The sequence below is a fragment of the Choloepus didactylus genome, chromosome 6 (assembly GCF_015220235.1).
Source record: "Choloepus didactylus isolate mChoDid1 chromosome 6, mChoDid1.pri, whole genome shotgun sequence".
Classification (NCBI taxonomy): Eukaryota; Metazoa; Chordata; class Mammalia; order Pilosa; family Megalonychidae; genus Choloepus; species Choloepus didactylus.
In genome coordinates, this window is record NC_051312.1 from 105,569,142 (window position 1) to 105,591,432 (window position 22,291).

Consider the following 22,291-nt stretch of genomic DNA (forward strand, 5'->3'; position numbering starts at 1 on the left):
TGATTTGAGACCCTTTTTTAAAAACTCATGCCTTTAGTGTTTCATTTTTTCCCTAGGTACTGCTTTTTGCCATCCTACGCATTTCTATATGTTGTACTCTTATTTTAATTAAGTCCAAAATACTTTCTAATTACCTTTTTTATTTCTTTTTTCTAAATCACAGATTTGGAAGTATATTATTTAGTTTCCAAATAATGGGGGATTTTCCAGGTATCTTTTTGTTATTGATTTCTAACTTAATTCCACTGTGCTCAGAAACATTTTGTGTGATTTTAATGATTTCAAAGTTGTTTATCATACTGTGTGCAAAAATTCATCCTCTATGAATCAAGGACCTAAATATAAGAAGTAAAACTACAAAACTCTTAGAAGATAACATAGGTGCAAATCTGCATGACCTGGGATTTGGTAATGGATTCTTAGATGTGACTCCTAAAGCACAAAGCAATAAAACAATTAATTTGACTTCATCAAAATTAAAAACTTTTGTGCATCAAAGGGCATTATCAAGAAAGTGAAAAGACAAACTAAAGAATGGGTGAAAATAGTTGTAAACCATATCAAATAAGGGCTTAATATCCAGAATATATAAAGAACTTTTACAAAGCAACAATAAAAAGACAAATGACTCAGTTAAAGAATGGGCAAAGGACTTGAATAGACATTTTTCCAAAGAATATATATAAATAGCCAAAAACACATGAAAGAAATAGTCATTCATTACCCATTAGGGAATTGCAAATCAAAACCATGAGATACTACTTTACACCCACAAGGATTGCTACTATTTAAAAAACAGAAAATAAAAGTATTGGAGAGGATGCACAGAAATTGGAACTCGAGTGCATTGTTGGTGGGAATGTAAAATGGTGCAGCCACCGTGGAAAGCAAAATGACTCTCACTCAAAAAATTAAATATAGAATTACCGTATAACCCAGCAATTCTCCTTTTAGGTATATACCCAGAGAAAGTGAAAACACAGTCTCAGATACTTGTACACCAATGTTTATAGCAGTATTATTCACAATAGCCAAAAGGTAGAAACAACCCAAGTGTCCATCAACAAATGAATGGAAAAACAAAATATGGTACATACACAAATGGAATATTATTTGGCCATAAGAAAAAAAGAAGTTCTGAGACTTGCTACAACATGGAAGAGACTTGAAAACATGCTCAGTGAAATAAGCAAGACACATAAGGACAAATATTGTAGATGCCACTTATAAGAGATATCTAGAAATAGCAAATTTGCACAGATAGGAAGTAGATTAGAGGTTACTAGGAGACAGGAAGAGGGGAAAAGAGGGAGTGTATGTTTGGTGGATATGGGGTGTTTGTAAATCAAATTAATTTTTGAAAGCTGTTCAGGGTTGTGTTATGGCTAATATTATGGACTATATTGTTAATTGTTCTGTGCACAATTGAAAAGAATGCATTTCTGCCATTGTTGGGTGACTTGTCAATTAGATCAAGTTGGTTGATAGTGTTGCCCAATCCTTCTATAACCTTACTGATTTCATGTTCACTTATTCTGCCAATTGTTGACAGAGGAGTATTGAAATCTCCAAATATAATTGTGGATTTGTCTATTTCTTCCTGCAGTTCCATTAGTATTTGCTTCATATATTTGAAGGCCTATAATTACATGCATAAATGTATACGATTATGTCCTCTTGATGAACTGATCACTTTATTATGAAATGACCCTCTTTATATCTGGCAAAATCTTTGCTCTTAAATGTACTTTATCTGATACTAATATATCCACTTCTTTTTATTAGTCTTAGCAAGTTATATTGTTTTTTTTTTTCTTTTACTTTTAACCTATTTGTCTTTATACTTTAATTGCTTTTATTTTTCCCCAACCAATCTAACAATTCCTACCTTTTTATTGAGGTGTTTGTATCATGTACTTCTTTTCCTCTTTTTTTCTTTATTAGAGAAGTTGTAGGTTTATAGAACAATTATGCATAAAATACAGTATTCCCATGTATCACCCTATTATTAACATCTTGCATTGATGTGGAACACTTGTTACAATTGATGACAGCACATTTTTATAATAGTACTATTAACTATAGTCCATGGTTTAACTTAGGAATTCACAGTTTATATAGTGTATTTTGATGGATTTTTAAAAAATTATTGTTACCGCATATACAAGTTAACATTTCCCCTTTTAAATCACATTTACATATATATTTCAGTGCTGTTAATTGCATTCACAATGTTGTGCTACCATCACCACCAACCATTACCAAAACATTTCTATGCTTCCAAATAAGAACCCTGTACATTTTAAGCCTTAACTTCCTATTTCCTACCCCTACCCTGTCCCCTGGTAATCTATATTCTAGATTCTGACCCTATGGGTTTGCTTATTCTTTTTATTTCAAATCAGTGAGATCATACAATATTTGTCCTTTTGTGTCTGGCTTATTTCACTCAACATGATGCCTTCAAGGTTCATCTATGTTGGTACATGCATCAGGACTTCATTCATTTTTACAGCTGAATAATAGTCCATTGTACATATATACCACATTTTGTTTATCCATTCATTGATTGCTGAACATTTGAGCTGCTTCCATCTTTTGGCAATTGTGAATAATGCAGCTGTGAACATTGGTGTACAAATATCTTTTCAAGTCCCTGCTGTCAGTTCTTTTGGGTATATACCTACTAGTGGGATTGCCGTGTCATATGGTAATTTTCTACTTAACTTTCTAAGGAAATGCCAAATAGTCTCCCACAGCAGCTTCACCATTTTACATTGCCACCAGAAATGAATGAGCATTCATATTTCTGAGCCTTCTCTCTAACACTTATAATTTTCCATTTTTTTAACAGCAACTATTCTGTGGGTGGGAAAGGTATCTCATTGTGGTTTTGATTTGCATTTCCCTAATGGTTAATGATATTGAGCATCTTTTTTATGTGCTTCCTGGCTGTTTGTATTTCTTCTTGGAGAGATGTCTATTCAGGTCTTTTGCCCATTTTTAAATTGGGTTGTTTGTCTTTTTGTTGTTGAGTTGAAGGTTTTCTTTAAATGTTCTGGATATTACACTTTTATCAGATATGTGCTTTCCAAATATTTTCTCCCTTTGTATAGGGTGTTGTTTTACTTTCATGATACAGTCCTTTGAGGCACAAAAGTTTTAAATTTTCATGAAGTCCCATTTATTTGTTGCTTGTGCTTAGGGTGTAAAGTTTAAGAAACTATTGTCTAACACAAGGTCCTGAAAATGCATCCCTATGTTTTCTTCCAGGAGTGTGATAGTTCTGGCTTATATACTTAGGTCTTTGATTCATTTTGAGTTGACTTTTGTATAAGGTGTGAGGGAAAGGTCCTTCTTTTTCTTAATTTTTTTTTTTTGCAAATGGAGATCCAGTCTTCCTAGCATCATTTGTTGAAGAGACAATTCTTTCCCAGTTGAATGGTCTTTGCCCCCTTGTCAAAAATCAGTTTTCCATAAATGTGAGGATTGATTTCTGAGTTCTCAATTTGATTCCATTGATCTCTGTCTGTGCTTGTGCCAGTACCATGCCATTTTGATATCATGTACATTTAATGTGATTATTGATGTTTGTCTACCATCTTGCTATTTGTTTTATATTTATTTCAACTGTTCTTTTTTCCCCTTTTCCTCTTATTCTGCCTTCTTTTGGATTATCTAGGTATTTTTATTATTATTATCTCCTTTGTTGGCTTATTAGCTAAAATGTTTTGCAATTTTATTGATCGCTTTTAGGGATTATAATATGTGTCTTTAAATTATCACAGTCTTCCTCCAAGTGATATTGTACTACTTCATGTATAGTATAAAGCCCTTACACTAGTATGCTACCATTTTCTACTACTAGGCTTTCTGTTATTGTTTTCATACAACTTTTACTTTTATGTATATTATAAACCCTATACTATGCTGTTAATATTTTTGTTTAAACAGTTAATTATATTTTAAAGAGATTTGAATAATAAGAAAAAATTCTTGTATCTTTACCCATGTAGCTACCATTTCTGGTGTTCTTCATTTTTCTGTGGAGATCCAGATTTCTCTCTCTGTTTTCCTTCTCTCTGAAAGATGCACTTTAATATTTCTTATAGTGAGGGAGTCTGATGGTTATGAATTTTTGCAGCATTTGCATGTTTGAAAAAAATCCTTATTGCACCTTCATTTTTGAAAGAAGTAACAAATAATGCTCAGGGAATATAGGTAATTTTATGTTGGACACAGGTCACACTCCATCACAGAAATGAGCCAGTATTGAAAATAATCCCTCATTATTTTAATCCCCAGGTCCCCCTTTCCCTTACCACTTCTATAATGACCCCATTGGCCAGTGGTTCTGAAGGCTCATTTAGGAACTGCTAATGAATATAATAAACCAAGTAATAATGATAAAGTTGATTAAAATATCATTATTAATAATATAATAAAATATCAGGAAATAATTATCATAGTCTTCACTTGGGCATAACATCATAAAACTTTCTAGTTTATTTTCAAATGATAATTTAGGGTGCCTGCTTATAATATCAAAGACATCTTAAAGAAAGATAATCACCAACTCATTTCCCTAAAATCTCAGTTCAAGTTACATTCTGAAACTCAGAGACTTCCCCCTCCCTCCTCCCATACACACGAATTCTTATTTTTTGCAGTTGTAGGGTAGAGATTGCCATAAAACACATGCAAAGTTTATTGCTATTTATTGACAAATTACAAGCTCAGTTGAATTTACAGTTTCTGAGTCTCTTAACTGAAAGTTTGAGCACTGATGGCAAAAGAGTGAGCTACCAAAGATTCAAATGTGAATATGTGGAAAGACTTGAGTATTCAGAGCCTGCCTTTCTAGCTTGAGAGGCCCCTTCTCCTTTGCTGAGGAAGCTGTTCCTCCCTAATCTAGACTCCCTCACTCAAAGTTCTCCTACCTAGCAAGAGAAGGTCAGTCTTCTTCATAACTCAATGTCTCCTGACCAATAACCAGAGTAAGATTAGAAGCCTTTTTCCATGACACATCCTGATGAAGAATGCTTACATTTTCACAAGAATTGCAGGACTTAAGCAATTTATATTGGCAATTATCTTGCAAATGCTGGGTTATGGATTCTGATGATACTTGGCAAGAAAGAAAATTTTAGAATAGCCTGAATTTACCAGAGTGTCCTTATTTTGATATTGTATATTTAAGGTGTTGGCTCAGGCACCTGGAAGTGGTCTTAATTGATAATCATTGTTCTTTGCATGTACTCTATTATTCAGAAGAAGCTCATCTTTTACAGCAATGGAATGGTTTTTTGAAGACTCAGTACCATCTGTTGGCACCTTGTGAGTTTGAAGTACCATCCTACAGGAGAGTTTATGTGCTGAACCAGTAACTAATACATAGTGCCATTTCTCCCAGGCCAGAATATATATATATCAGGAAATTTAGGGTGGAGAAGGTCGTAATTCTCATAATTTTACCTGATAACCCACTCATAGTCCTTACAACTCTGGATCTGGTGATTAAGAAGTTCTAATACCTAAAAGGGAAATGTTTCCACCAGGGACAATAACAATTGTTCTATGTCTATTTAAGGCAGTTTAAGGCTGCCACCTGACTTTTTTGAGTTCCTCACCCCATTGAAGAGAAAATGGAATTACAGGCAGAAAATAAAACTATCTTATTGGTTGGGGTAACATCTGGCTGGGGTGACACTCACTATCAAAGAGAAATAAGGATACTGTAACCTACAGATGGGGCGGGGTGGGGGGGGGAGAGAAAGGATTAAACATAAATGATCCCCTAAATTACCTCCCCGAACCTCTATATTCAGTGTAAAAAAATTAATGGAAATTACTGAACAAAAAGATTGACAAGGGTTCAGATCTCTCAGGAATGAAGGCAAACAATCCTGAATAGCTGAGATACTTGCTGAAAGTAGGAGGAACATGGAAGGAATGTGGAGGAAGGAAGTTATAAATGACCTCATGATCAGTTGCTGAAATAAAATCTCTAATCCCATTGGTCTCCTTTTGTACTGTATCATATATATATTTTTAAATTTTAATTTCTATTTTCTTTCTCCATGTTACATATAAAATGTACATAGGGCATGAGGGTGATATTTAGCTTTTCAGTTTTGTTCATAGTATGCATACATTGAGATGGAATCATGACAGAACCAGAGGAAGAATGGACACCAACTAGAAATGCTAAATTTGCAGCTGGATGCAATAACTATGAGACTTTGGGTTAATTCCGCCCATTGTATGAAAGCAACTCAATTTCTCTTTTGTTTTCAAGATCACTCTAGACATAGATTCTTGAACTTCAGCAGACTTAGAATCACCTTATTTCTTATTCAGTAAATCTAGAATTTGTCTGAGACTTTGCACTTCCAACAAGTCAAGTGATGTTGTTCTGTTGACCTGAGGACCTCACTTTTAGAAAGAACCACTGCTGCATACGATGCTCTAAACACGTTTCTGTTAGTTTGGAGAAGTGAGTGTAATTTTGTTTAAAGGAGAAAACTACATAACTATCAATGGGGATATGTTTTCTGGACATGTAACTATAAGAAGAATAAAGTGTGTGGACATTGGGCAGGCAAAGGAATGTAATACATGGTCATTTGCTGGTAAGTGTCTGGCTGTTAAGTATTTGAAAACCTTTGTTTGTGGACTGTCCACTTTGTGATTCTTCATGGTTTCTGAACTCTTCCTTTTAGAGAAGCTATAATGTCTAAACATCTATTTTCTTTTCCCCTAGCAGCTAAGGCACAGGCACGTGATCCAACTGGTCCCATGGTTGGGTGCGGGTGGGGGTGGGGTGATCTCTGGAGCAAGTGCTGCAAAGCACCAGAATTACTACCATCTGTGTCTTGCTGCTGTAGCCACACCATCCTCACCGAATAGTTCCTCTGACATGATATTTGTTATGGTTATGGCTGTCTGCCACCTTGGTTCTGCCCATTTAAAATTTTTAATGCAATTTTCTAATCTTGCCACAGATTCTGTGAGCTACTATTTCTTTTGTGCTCAAGTTTGTCAGAGTCAGTGTATGTTGCCTCCAAAATAGAGCCTCATGGACACCAAAAATACAGGCTGATGATAGAAGTAAGCTACAAGTGATATAATTAACAATGGAGTTGTTTTAATAGGCAAAGCACACTTTCATTGGGTGAGATTTCATTTCCCAGTGCCTGCACACCAAGTAATGAAAGCAATTTTTAAAATGAAAAGCATTCAGTGTATGGGAGATGAGTAAAAAAGACAAAAAATAAATAAATAATAGTGGGGAAGAAGAGGTATGGGGTGTTCAGGGTGTTCTTTTTTATTTTTATTCTTATTTTGGGGGGGGATAATAAAATTCTTCAAAAATTGATTGTAGTGATGAATGCACAGCTATGTGATGATACCCTGAAACATTAATTGCACACTTCTAGTCTGTGAATATATCTCAATAAAACTGCATTTTAAAAAAAAAAATGAAAGGCAAGCAGGAATTGCCTCACATTAAATTTTGTACTGACATATCATCTTAATTTTTTTCATCAAATTAAAGAGAAAAGGCGTGAAATATAGGAAAGCTAAATGTCCACTAGAGTAGTCTCTCTTATTAACTGTATTTTACTGGGGGAAGGGGTCTCTTCAGACCAGTAAATTACAAGGACAGATTCCCTCTTTTCTAAGCATTAAAGTAAAAGCAGCATTTTGCTAAAATGCAGGTTTTACAGTATGACTGTTCATTATACTGCTATTCTTCACAAGATGACAAAAGGAATGAGCAGAAAAATTGTCCAGGAGTCTATCTATCCATTTATCTTGATGGGAGTTAGGTGCTTTTTAAATCTTTTTGGAAAGGAATCTTGTGTCTATAGATGGCTGTAATCACCCTCTGATTTTCAGACAGTTAAAGGTTAACTTTATTTCATTAGTTTCAGGGTCTTTTTTCCTTTTTCTCAATATGCAAACTATGGTTATATATATATAGAGAGAGATAGATATATATAGATATAGATATATGGATATATATAGATATATATAAGCAGTTTTATTGAGATAAAATCACATACCATATGATCCATCTAAAGTGTACAATGTCTTCTAGTACATTCGTAGAGTTTTACATTCATCACCAAAAGCAATTCTAGAATATTTTCATCTTGAAGAGGTTCACTATGTTATACAGTCCCATGTTTCATCCTCTGGCTTTCCTTCTAGAGACATGCATGGTCCTGATCTTCAACCACAATTGCACCCACATATCATCTCTGTTAGTTACACTCACTATATTATGCTCACATTACCTCCATCCATTTCCAAATATTTACAATCAAACTTATTACATATTCTGCACAAATTAAGTATCATTTCCCCATTTTCTCCCTCATTCTATCTTCTGGTGACCTATGTTCTAGATATTAACACCATGAGTTTGCTAGTTATATTTAGTTCATGTTATGAGGTCATTCAAAATTTTTCCTTTTATGTCTGATTTACTTCACTCAACATAATGTCCTCTAGGTTCATTCATATAGTCACTTAAGTCACGATTTCCTTTCTTCTTACAGCTGCATAATATTCAATATTCAATATGTATATACCACATATTGTTTATCCATTCATTGGTTGATGGATCTTTTGATTGATTGTTTCCATGTTTTGAAAATTGTAAATAGTGCTGCTGTGAACATCAGCATTCTACATTCCCACAAACATTGGATCTGTGAATGAATTTGGGTAGAATTGACATCTTAATAATATTTAGTCTTCAAATCCATGAATATGAAATGTCCCTCCATTTATTCAGGTCTTCTTTGATTTCTTTTAGCAATATTTTGTAGTTTTCCGAATGCAGATCCTTTATATCATTGGTTAAGTTTATTCCTAGGCATCTGATTCTTTTAATTGCTATTGTAAATGGAATATTTTTCCTGATTTCCTCCTCAGAAAGCACTACTGATTTTTGCATGTTAATGTTGTATCCTGCCACTTTGCTGACCTCATTTTTTAAGTCTAGTACTTTTGTTGTAGATTTTTCAGGACTTTCTATGTATAGGATCATATAATTTGCAAATAGTGAAAGTTTTACTTCTTCTTTTCTAATTTTTATTTCATTTTCTTACCTAATTACTCTGGCTAGAACTTCTGTTACAATGTTGAATAACATGGTTACAGTGGACATCCTTGTCTTGTTCCCAATCTCAAGGGCTTTCAGTCTTTCACCATTGCGTACAATGTTCGATGTGGGCTTGTCACATATGCCCTTTATCATCTTGAGAAAGTTTCCTTCTTTTCCTGTCTTTTGAAATGTTGAAATGTTTTTTTTTTTTTTTTAATCTTCATTTTATTGAGATATATTCACATACCACGCATTCATACAAAACAAATCGTACTTTCGATTGTTTACAGTACCATTACATAGTGGTACATTCATCACCCAAATCAATCCCTGACACCTTCATTAGCACACACACAAAAATAACAAGAATAATAATTAGAGTGAAAAAGAGCAATTGAAGTAAAAAAACACACTGGGTACCTTTGTCTGTTTGTTTCCTTCCCCTATTTTTCTACTCATCCATCCATAAACTAGACAAAGTGGAGTGTGGTCCTTATGGCTTTCCCAATCCCATTGTCACCCCTCATAAGCTACATTTTTATACAACTGTCTGAAATGTTTTTATCAAGAATGGATGCTGGATTTTGTTTAAACACCTTTTCTGAGTCAACTGAGATGATCACATGGTTCTTCTCCTTCAATTTGTTAATGTGATGTAGTACACTGATTTATTTTCTTGTGTTTAACCACCCTTGCATATCTGGCATAAAACCCATTTGCTGATGGTGTATAATTCTTTTAATGTGCAGTTGGATTCAATTTGCAAATATTTTGTTGAGGATTTTTGCATCTGTATTCATTAGAGAGACTGGTCTGTAATTTTCTTTTCTTGTAGTATTTTTATCTGATTTTCATAAAATCAGATGTTAATTAGATAAAATTAGAGTGGTGTTGGCTTCATAGAATGAGTTAGGCAGTGTTCCTTCCTCTTCAATTTTCTGGAAGATTTTGAGCAGTATGGTATTAATTCTTCTTGGAATGATGGGTAGAATTCACCATGAAGCCATCTGGTCCTGGGCTTTTCTTTGTTCATGGGTTTTTGATGACTGTTTTAATCTTTTTATTTGTGATTGTTTTGTTGAGATCTTCTATTTCTTCTGGAATCAGTACAGGTTTTTTGTGTTTCTAAAAACTGTTCATTTCATCTAAGTTGTCTAATTTGTTGGCATATAGTTGTTCATAGAATCTTTTTGTGATCTTTTTTATTTAGTAATGTGTCCCCTCTCATTTCTGATTTTATTTATTTGCATCTTCTTTTTTTCTTTGTCAGTTTAATGAAGGGCTTGCCAATTTTGTTGAACTTTTGGTTTTGTTGATTCTCCATTTCATTAATTTCTGCTCTATTTTTTGTTATTACTTTCCTTCTGCTTGCTTTGGGATTAGTTTGTTGTCCTTTTCCTAGTTCCTCCAGGTGTGTTAGATCTTTGATTTTAGCTCCTTCTTCCTTTTTAATGTAGGCATATAGGGCTATTAATTTTCCTCTCAACATTGCCTTCACTGAATCCCATAAGTTTTCATATGTTGTGTTCTCATTTTTATTCATTTTGAGGTACTTCCTGAAATCTCTTACAATTTCTTTGACCCACTAATTGTTTAAGGGTATTTAAGAGTGCTTAACCCCCTTAAATTTGTGTATTTTCCAGTTCGCTGCCTGTTATTGAATTCCAGCTTCATTCCATTATGATCAGAGAAATTGTTTTGTTTAATTTCGATCTTTTTAAATTTATTAAGACCTGTTTTGTGACCCAACATGTGGTCTACCCTGGATAATGATCCATGAGCATTTGAGAAGGGTGTATATCCTGCTGTTTTGTGGTGCATTGTTCTGTATACGTATGTTAGATCTTGTTCATTTATCAAATTATTCAACTTCTATTTCCTTATTGATCCTTGTCTAAATGTTCTATCTATTGATCTGAGTGGTATATTGAAGTTTGTAACTATTATTATAGATATGTCTATTTCTCCCTTCAGTTTTGCCAGTATCTGCCTCATTAATTTTGGGACACCCTGCTAGGTGCATATATTTACGATTGTTATTTCTTCTTGGTGCATTGACCCTTTTAATACCTAATGTTCTCTTTGTCTCTTATAACATCTTTGCATTAAAGTCTATTTTGTCTGATATTAGTATAGCTACTCCAGGTTTTTGTTTGTTTGTTTGTTTGTTTGTTTTTTGGATACTATTTGTGTGGACTTTTTCCAGCCTTTCAGTTTCAACCTATGTATATCCTTGGGTCTGAGGTGAGTTGCTTGAAAACAGCTTATAGATGGCTTAAATTTTTTTATTCATTCTGCCAGTCTGTGTTTTTTAATTGGGAGGGTCTAATCTGTTAACATTCAATATTATTACTGCAAAGACAGTATTTACTTCAACCATTTTATCCTTTGGTTTTTATATGTCATATCTATTTTTGTATCTCTTTTTACCCTTTAATTACCCTTAGTGATTCTCTTCATTTCTGCTCTCTCTTCCAAGCCTCTCTCTACTGTCTTTCCTTTCAGCCTGCAGGACTCCCTTTAGTATTTTTTGTAGTGAAGGTGTCTTGTTAGCAAACTCTCTCAACTTCTGCTTATCTGTGACTATCTTAAACTCCCCCATATTTTTGAAGGATACTTTTGCTGAATAGAGTAATCTTGGCTTGCAATTTTTTTGAGTATCTTGACTATCATGTCACTATTCTTCTTGCCTCCATGGTTTCTGATGAGATGTCCATGCTTAGTCTTATCAGGCATTCCTTGTATGTAATGAAATGCTTTTCTCTTGCTGTTTTCAGAATTCTCTTTATTTTTGGCATTTTATATTCTGATTAGTATGGTTTTTGGAGTTGGTATATTTGCATTTAGTCAGTTTGGAGTATGTTGCACTTCTTGGTCCTGGATATCAATGCCTTTCATGAGAGGTGGGACGTTCTCAGCCATTATTTCCTCAAATATTCCTTTTGCCCCTTTTCCCTTATCTTCTCCTTTTGAACATCCATGATGTGAATGTTTTTGCATTTTGTGTGTCAGTTAGTTCCCATAATCTCTGCTCACTCTTTTTACAATTCTTTTCTCTATCTGTTTTTCTGTCTGTTCAAATTTGGATGTTCTGCCTTCTAGCTGCTGATCCTTTCTTCTGCCTGTTCAAATCTGCTGTTGTGTGCGTCTATAGAATTTTTAATTTCATCTTTTTTCTTCCTTTCATTCCCATAAAATCTGTTATTTTTCTTTTCATGCTTTCAAATTTTTCCTTATGTTCACCCAATGTCATCTTACTATTCTTTATCTCTTTATCCACCTCATTGAATTTGTTTAAGAGACTTAAACATCTTTGATTAGTTGTTCCAGATTCTTTAACTCCTCTGAGTTTTTTATTTGCTCCTTTGGGCCATATCTTCCTGTTTCTTAATGTAACATTATTTTTTGCTAATGTCTGGGCATTGGATTATCTTGGTGAGTTTAATCTGAAGGTTGAATTTTCTCTCTCTTGTCAAAGCTTTTGTTATTGATTGAATTTGCATCAATATTACCCAACTAGGGCTCAGCTGGGGATCCATGAAGGGGGTGCTCCCCAGTTCCAAAAGGCTCCAGGGAAAAGGTCAGACCTAAAAACCTTTAATTCTTCTTCCCAAGAATACACTTTCTTGGACTTCCCAGCATATGGCTTTCTTCACCAAAATGTCTTTTAGATGATTTCCTGGAGGTGTGCTTTCCTTTCTTCCATCAGATGGCATCTTGTGGCAGTGGCAACCTATTCTCCTCAGTCCTCAGAAGGCAGTCTTTTTTTTTTTTTTTTTTTTTTTTTTTAGCTGTCAGCACCAGACAATGGCATAGTAACCAGGGCAACAATGGCATAGTAACCAGGGCAACACTAGCTGAAACTGCCAGTGGTCCCAGTAGTACAAATTTTATGGCCAAAAGCTGCCATGGTACTAGATCATGTCCTGCCCTTTTCTTGGGAGAGTGGACTTCTACTGCCTTTTCAGTCTGGAGGTGTCCACCCACCTGAGCCTGGAGAACCAGATGCTTTCTGTCCTAAGATTGAAGGATGGGTGCCAGGAGCTGAGGCTGAAGGATGGGGTGGTTTACCCACTCACAGTCTCACCACAGCTTTTTAATCTCTTTATCCTGTACTTTCCAGGGTACTGCAGAGCACTCCCCCTGATCTCCTGAGCTCCAGATCCATTGTTGCATACAGTTTCTGCCTGCCCCTTTGTTGTTTTTCTGGAACAGAAGTGAGCCCAGCCTCTCCCTAATTATCCATCTTGTTTCTCCCCTTATAATATTTTATTAGTCCTCTTCTTTTAACTGAAAAGAAACTTTATGTTCTGTTCCAATAATATTTTTTATTAAAAGAGAATTTATTGAAAATAAAAAAAAAATTTTGCGTCAGTGTTCCAGTTTGCTATTGCTGCCATTTTGCAAAACACCAGAAATGAATTGGCTCTTATAAAGGTCATTTATTTGGTTACACAGTTACAGTCTAAAGGCTGTAAGTGTCCATCAACAATTGGGTACCTTCACTGAAGGATGGCCATTGGCATCCAGAAAAGCTCTGTTAGCTTGGAAGGCACGTGGCTGGTGTCCACTTGCTCCCAGGTTGTGTTTCAAAATGGTGTTTTCCAAAATGTTGCTCTTGGCATGTTTTGTCCTCTCTTAGCTGCAGCTCCTCTTCAAAGTGTCACTCTCAGTTGCTCTTCAAAATGTCACTCTTAGCTGCTCTGCATCTGGGCCTATGTGGCTCTTTTTAAAGTACCTCACTGATCCAATAAAACCCACCCTAAATGGGTGGAGCAACAGCTCTATAGAAATAATCCAATGAATGGTCACCCACAGTTGAATGAGTCATATCTCCATGGAAGCACTGAACCAATAGGTTCCAACATAATCAACACCAACATGTCTGCCCCCACAAGATTATATCACAACATGGCTTTTTCTGGGGGACATAATATATACAAGCAGGTACAATCAGTTAGAGATTAAATTTTGTTGTAGATGGATGACTTGTGTGTGTTCCAGGACTTAGAATAGGTTATTATGGTTTTGGTCTTTGTGAAGGACAAAGAACATTTATTGAATAGACATTTTACATCCTCTGGACCATACCACGATTCTCTTATTATTCATTTCTTCTTCTCTTCATCTTTTTCACCCTCTTTGCATGAATAAACATGAGTCTGTGATAACTTCATCACTAGATCATCCTAAAACCCCTTTCACTTACTTACTAATTACCTTGTCTAAATGTCTAAATCTAAGAAAGACAAGGTATTCTGAATGAAAGGTGGGTTAGTAGTGAGAAGAGATACAAATCCCTGGTAGCCATTTTTCAAGATAGTCTGAGAATTATAGAGCAAAGAATGAACACTGGATCCCAAATACTGGTAACACAGTTGAGGGAATTATGGACTCAATCTTGGTTATGGATAGGGATTATATTGGTATTGTGATGAGTTAGGCTGTCCTTGCTCAGTACCAATAAGAGTAATCAGTTAATTAAAGAGTCTCAGCTCACTGAGTAAAAACATGAAATGATTTTAGTTTTTCCAATAACTGCCTCCAATTATAGAATTGTTTAACACTCATTTATTGCCGTTTTTCCTTTTAGGGACACTTTGGACAGTATTGTGGAAGAGAGCCAGGGGCTTTCTTGGCCGTTTGCCATGTAACAATGCCTCCTCCATCTGTAGACATAAGGAGTTATTAAAATATCCCTAGGTGAGTTTGGTACAGAAAGTCCTCTCTTTCGGTTAGTCTGGTTCTGTGTTTTGCTGGTGATCTTTGCTGATGTGGTGGTCTCCTGATCTCCATGTATTTGATTTTCATGTGCTTCCTTGGTGTGGTCTTTCCTTGAAGGGAACTGAGATTTGAAAGCTAGATTATGTGGGCTTTGGTCTGAATTTTATTGTAAGTCTAATGGGAAGGTTTTTAATAATAACATGATCTGATTATTACTTTAGAAAGTACACTATTTAGTCACAGATTGACTATGGAAGCAAGAGTGATCCAGGGAGACTAGTTAGGAGGCTATCGCAGAAGTTTAGGTGAGAGATAACTATGGCTGAGATTAGAGGAATGCTATGAAGGTGACCAGCAGCTGGAGTCAAGATATATTTTGATTGCAAAGCCAATAGGATTTACTAATGCACTGGATGTGAGGTGTGAAAGAAAATGAGGAGTGAAGGGCCAGAGGGTGAGGTGCACCAAAAATCTACAAGGCAGCCTTTAAAATCAGTGGAGAAGATGGGATTACATGTGGTACTCAGTTGGGGACAATGTCGGGAATAAGAAAGCAAATGATATACTCAGATGGCAGCAAATTTGAGAGAGAATACAGTGGAATCATGGTAACAGAGCAAAGGTCTATCCTTCCTCTCTGACTTCATGAGTCAAAGGAGAGGCAAGAAGAGGAAATGTACGTTTAACTGGTTTTCGGGAAAGTGGAGTCATCAAAGGAATATAGGTGTCAGGTAAGATGGAGTAGAGAAAGGCTTGTTAGAGGGAAGAAGAAGAATCCACGGGGATTTATTCACAATCAGATGATATTGAAGAAACAGAGGACTGAGGTTCTAAGAATGAGAGGCTAGAAGATGAGTGTTTGGGAAGAAAAAGCCTTAGGAGGACTTTAATTCTGGCACTGTAAGGTAAAAGCTATCGTGGGCAAAAAATTGAAGGAATGTGTTAAAGATGAGAAGTGCTGAACAAGAAATTCTGGGTTAAAGGCCAAGTTAAATAACTTACCAGCGCCAAGTTCCAACTGGAATGTTAGTAGGTACATTCAGTGTCAATGGGAGATCATGGGTGGGTGTCCTCTCTCTGCTGTATACTTAGTGAGTTTTTATAATTTCTACATTTGTTGTTGAGTAGAGTAATTGTGACATCAGAAGGAAATCATCCAATCATAGTTTTCTGCTCTTTTAAAATTTCTTCTCATTTAATTTTATTAGTCCTTTACCCTTTTATCACTGTCTACACTTCTCTCTCTTCTCCTATTCTATAGTTTTTGGTATATTGTTTAATGTACTCACATACAAACCACCATTTTAAATTTGAAATTATTTTTTGACAGTTTTTGAAATAGAATTTTGGAAATACTCAGCTGGGATGTGTGTCTTGTCATGAATCATAACACCAACATAACAGCAACTATTCACTTTGTTGGCAAGTTAACATTGCTATCTGGGTGACCATATCATTGTATGGTCCTATTATAATTTCTGTAGCAGTGCTACCTTGTGACATCAATGATGGCATAATGTCCATATCTATATAGTGAGCATCTAGATGATGCCTCTCATCTGAAGGATGAGACAACATCTTCAAACAAAGCTTGAAATTTGTTACACAGGCAGCTGGTGAGGCTGTTGGTTTGACAAACATCTGACCATTTTATCATCAGGCTAAACATTCGTTCTCCATTAAGTCTAATTATTGGAATGCTTATTGAGGAGCTTACGTTTATTGCTTTATGAGTACACATGTCACACTTTGTTTTCAAACCATTCCGTGACCCATATGATGGGATTTTTGAACTTAGGAGTTTCAAGATTGCCTCTCCTAGGATCTGAGAAGAGGAAAAAATGTTCATAAAAGAACAAGATAACTTGATAAATGAGCAGATGGTGAGTTTTCCCTTGTTAGAGACTTACTGAATAATAGGATGATGAAATATGCCAGTAGTTTCACTGTGAGGCTGATTTTCCAATTGTTAGCTGAAGGAAAGGTTGAAAGGAATTGTGCATAAATCAACAATGTTGTTTTGTTAAATGTGCTTTGCAAGGTGCAAAGATCTGCTAAGATGCTAATAACTAGTTTGTGAGAACAGGCTTCTGTTACAAGCTTAATTAAGATGGAATTCTAAATGTTTGCAGCATCTGTATTAATAAAAAGCTGAGGACTTGCTGAAACAGCTAACTGGACTTTTTACAATGGGCTATCAAGATACAGATTGCAGATGTCATCAGTTGAGGCAGCGACAATGTTCACATTTGAGGTAATACTGCTCTTCTTGATACTCTTTACATTTAATTACTTGTTCAATATCTGCCTTCTCATTTAGAGCATGCTTCATAAAGGCCAGGACCATGTAATTGCAATTTTGCATAACACCTGCCATGCTATAAACTCTCAAGAAATGTTGATTGAATGAATTATCTAATTTTTATTTGGGAAGATAAAGCAAGCTGGAAAACTGTTTTAAGTAACATACCAATTTCTTCTAGTAGTCAAAATTCAATTATCTTCAAAACTGGGGAAATAAAATTACTTAAATCATTTTAATCACTAGTTTCTATCTTCTTCTCCAATTACCCTTTTTTCTAGAGATAACTTTTATCTGCCTTTTGAGAGATAAGTAAACAATAGAAAATGGTCCCATAGGTAGCAAATATAAGAAGTCAAGACTCTAGAAATTTATGAATTATATAATCAATTCTCAAAATATGTGTCAACAAATTAGAGTTTATGTGAACACAAATAATATGCAGATACTATTTGTGCCGTGGAAAAGACCTTTGTCATCTGACTGTTAAAGTAGAAACTGGATAGGTATTAAAATCCCAATATTGTTTAATAGTACAACATATAAAAAAATTCTGGATGCTCTAGGGAAGTATCTTTTAAATATTTACCCTAAAGGAGCATAGTTACGTCATTGGCTATTGTGCCTGTTTGAATAATGTCGTTAAAGTTTTGCCAGATATGCAGATGCTGTTGTGTGTGTGGGTGCGGGGGGGGGATTTATTTTGTTATAAAAATGATATCTTTGGAAAAACTTGGAAGTATTCATTCCTAATATAGAAAATGCTAGAAGCATCAACTAAGGAATGTCACAGGGGCTAGCAGCTAAAAGAGCTGAAGTTAATTAGCAGGGGCTTTAACAATACACAAACATCTTGAAATCAATTAGTTCACAAAAGATATTTGGTTCAAAAATAACTATTGGGGATCCTACAAAAGTTCCAAAAGGAAAACCACCAGGAACATCCATCAATCATTACAATCTAAGGAAAATAAATTAGGCCCCGATGTGATGGTGGATTGAGACATTTCAGGGCTCTATCTCCCTACAGAAGTTTTGAACAACCAGCAAGAATTGGCAGAAACATCTTTCTCAAAGCTCCAGAAAACAGTTAAAGGACTGCAGTAACAGGGCAGGTGCTGAATCAAGAAAAAATGCTTACTTAAAATCAATAGGATTTTGTGGCATCTTGGCTGCCCCCACCTCTCACTGACTTAGTGCAGAGTCAGACCTTCTTCCAGTGTGGATCCCTAGTCCCAGAATGAGCACAGCAACTTCTGTGTACACATACTGGGAGCTTGTATGTCTGGCCCAACTGTCTGGTGGTGGCCTGAGGTACTTTCAACTCCAGAACTCTCCCTGCATGTAGAAAGTAGTTCACAAAGCTCTCCTATAGAATGCTATGGGAGAGCAGTCAAGTCATGCTGCTTGTTAGCAAGGGTTGCTGGCTCTAGGACATACTGTACAGCACCCAGACTGTGCGGAAACTGCTTCCTAGGGAAGAGGATCATTTACATCTGTGTGAACAGGGGAATTCCTGTTTGGGCCCACATGCCCAAAACAAGACACATGTTCAGAAAGGATTAGGAAGGACCCTACACTTTGGCTTCTAGCTATTCTCTAGACTCATTGAATGGATAAGCCCTGAAGGAGAGCACTTGCATGCATCAATCTTCAAAGACTGGGAAAGGAGTTTTCTTTCTTTCAGTCTTTCTGTCTTCCTGTCTCTGTTCCTTCCTTCTTTCCTTCCTTCCTTCTTCTTTCCCTCTGTTCTTCTCTCTCTCCCTTCCTTACTTTCTTGCTTCTCTTCCTTCCTTTCTTATTGGTTCCTAGCATTCAAGGAAAGCTCTGTATACAAGCTTAAGGAGCAGATGCCTCAAAGTTTAAATTCCAGTGATAGTGATACTGACCAATGTGTGGGTAATCTGTCCAATGTACAAAATGACCAATCCTATGACACCAGGGTTTCAAAGGTTGAAAGAGCTTTATCGCAAAACACGAAGCAAGGAGAACAGGAGGCTTGTGCGCTTCAGATCTGTCTCTCTGAACTGCAGTAACTCTGAGAGTTTTATAGTATTCAAAGCCAGGCAAGATTTGAATAATGAGTATAATGGCTTGAGATGACAAAGTTGGAGATAGTTTAATTATTGAGCATGCACAGATTGAATATATGAATAGTCGTAGAACATATGTAAGAAAATAGTGGCTTTAGTATGATGATGGTTGCGTATTTTTAGTATTATGAAGTATAGGTCACATGTAAGTTAAGGTTTAAGCCACTGTGCAAGCCAGGTGGGCTAATTTTGGTTAGAATTAGTTTTGTCTAGTAAGATAGCCTAGGAATTGGGGTGGATTAGTTCTGAGCTGACTCAGATCCCTTCACTGGTAAACATTAAGGGGCTATCTATGTGATCACAGGACTTTATAGTCATAAAAAAAGATAAGGGGTACAAGTGGCACCAGTCACAAATAACCATGAAGCTTTACACAAGGTAAAGATTATATAGTTGCACAATAAAAGCATCATTATCAAAGATCAGGGCGTCTGGGTTACAGTTCATTGAGTTTCAGTAGTTCAGGTATTTACTTTTGGCTATTCCGTAATATACAAGAAAGTAAGAAAGCAAAATATAAAATGAAGCAATAACTAAAATCATTTGTTAATTCTGGAACTTTCATTACAATTACACATTAAAATATGAAAATGTCCAAAAAGTCCAAAGGAGTATAAAACTTACAAAGAAATAGGAAATGATGGCCCATGCAAAGGAGCCAATAAGGAGGACTAGATTGAACATACCAAACAAAGACTTTTATTAAAAAAATGGTCCTAGAATGGTAAACTGTGGTGTATGCATACAATGGATATTGAGCAACCAGGGAAGAAGTGAAAATGTGAGACACGCAATGAGGTGAATGGATCCTGTAGACAGCATTTTGAGTGAATTACACCAGAAACAAAGCCAGACACTATAATGACTCATCAATCTGAACTAACTACAGTGTGTAAACTCAGAATTGAAACTTAGAGTACAGCCTGTCAGGGGAACAATTATTGTAATGGTCCCTAGATTGTAAGCTCTTACAGCAGTCACATCTATTCCTGAATTGTAATGGCTATCTCCAAATATTGAGATGCTGATCCCTTTGAGTATAACCTGATTGGTCTCCGGAATGTTGGGTATCTGTATTGACATCTGAAACTCAGAGCAAGAGCTCGGCAGATATGAGTGTCAGTATTTGCACATACAGCAACTGTTTAAAAAAAAAAAAAAGGTGAAAAAGAGCCCAGACTTCATTTAGAGATATGAATGAAGCAGATCTAGTTAGGACTAGGGCAAATCAGGCTAAAGGGTAAAGGACAATACTGATTGTGTTTTAAAACTTCAACTTCCATGTGAGACCTAGGGAAGAGATGTTTATTTGATGCAGGATCTATATTTTCTAAATCATTTAATTTTTACAGTCAGTTCCTTCAAACACCATAATTACATGGAACTTTGAATAGAAAGTGAGATCTTGTAGGTTTGTATAGGTCAGTGTGAAATAGTGACACATCCCAAAGTAATTTGGACAGAGAATAAAAATATATATGCAGGGACCCCTGAGGAACTGGGGGAAAATGGGAAAGTGTTGGACTTCCTCACCTGAGTTTTTCTCATGTTCTCACAAACATTGAGGACTGACGGTTTGGTATGCCGAGCCCTCTATCTGGGGCTTGCCCTTATGAAGCTTGTTACTGCAAATGAGAGGCTAAACCTGCTTATAATTGTGGCTAAGAGTCTCCCCAAGTACCTCTTTGTTGCTCAGATGTGACCCTCTCTCCCTAGCTAAGCCAACTCGGCAAGTGAACTCACTGTCCTCCCCCCTACGTGGGACCCGACTCCCAGGGGTATAAATCTCCCTGGCAATGCAGGATATGACTCCTGGGGATGAATCTGGACCCAGCATCACGGGATTGAGAACATCTTCTTGACCAAAAGGGGGATGCAAAATGAAACGAAATAAAGCTTCAGTGGCTGAGAGATTTCAAATGGAGTGAAGAGGTCACTCTGGAGGACATTCTTATGCGCTATATAGATATCCATTTTTAGATTTTAGTATATTGGGATAGCTAGAAGTAAATACCTGAAACTATCAAACTGTAACCCAGTAGCATTGACTCCTAAAGATGATTGTATAAAACTGTAGCTTACAATGGGTGACAGTGTGATTGTGATTGTGGACAGATGAGTAGAAAAATGTGGACAAAAACTAAATGAATAATAGGGAGGGATGGGGGATGGGATGATTTGGGTCACCTTTTTTACTTTAATTTTTATTCTTATTCTTTTTTTGCAGTAATGAAAATGTTCAAAAATTAATTGTGATGATTGCACAACTATATAGTGGTACTGTGAACAATTGTACACTTTTTTTGATTGTATGGTATGTGAATATATCTCAATAAAATTGAATTTAAAAAACAGAATAAAGGGAAAGACATTCTATATTCATGGATTAGAAGGCTAAATTTTGTTAAGATGTCAATTCTATCCAAACTGATCTACAGAGTCAATGAAATGCCAATCAAAATATCAACACAGTACTTTGCAGAAATGGAAAAGCTTATTATCAATTTTATTTGGAAGGGAAAGGGGCCCTGAATGTCAAAACACACCTTGCAAAAGAAGAATGAAGTGAGAGGTATCATACTTCCTGACTTTGAAGCATGTTGTGAAGCCACAGTGGTCAAAACAACATGGTACTGGCATAAACATAGACATCTCAATCAGTGTAATCAAATTTAGAGTTCAGAAATAGATTCTCAGATCTATGGTCCATTGATTTTTCATAAGGCTCCTGCATCCACTCATCTGGGACAGAATAGTCTCTTCAATAAATGGTGTTGGGAGAACTGGATATCCACTTAAAAAAAAAAGAATGAAAGAGGACCCCCATCTCACACCCTATACAAAAATTTACCCAAAATGGATCAAAGACTTAAATATAAGAACCAGTACCATAAAACTCATAGAAGAAAATGTCAGGAAACATCTTCAAGATGTAGTAATAGGTGGTAATTTCTTAGACTTTACACCCAAAGCATAAGCAATCAGAGAGAAAACAGATAAATGAAAACTCCTCAAAACTGAATATTTCCATGCTTCATAGAATTTGATCAAAAG

At 35.8% G+C, this 22,291-nt stretch overlaps 1 protein-coding gene across 3 annotated transcripts in view; it reads left to right on the forward strand.

Moving 5' to 3' along the window:
• Positions 1-14,691: 14,691 nt before the first annotated feature.
• Positions 14,692-22,291, forward strand: part of NAALAD2 (N-acetylated alpha-linked acidic dipeptidase 2) — a 78,745-nt gene continuing 71,145 nt past the window's right edge. The window contains exons 1-2 of one of the 3 annotated variants that reach the window (XM_037841055.1): positions 14,692-14,821; positions 16,975-17,096. In XM_037841055.1, the coding sequence (XP_037696983.1) occupies positions 17,032-17,096 (65 nt within the window). In that variant the 5' untranslated portion in view covers positions 14,692-14,821; positions 16,975-17,031. Of the gene's footprint in view, positions 14,822-16,860; positions 17,097-22,291 lie in introns of those variants that run through there. The other 2 variants (XM_037841052.1, XM_037841053.1) reach the window with 2 other exon arrangements.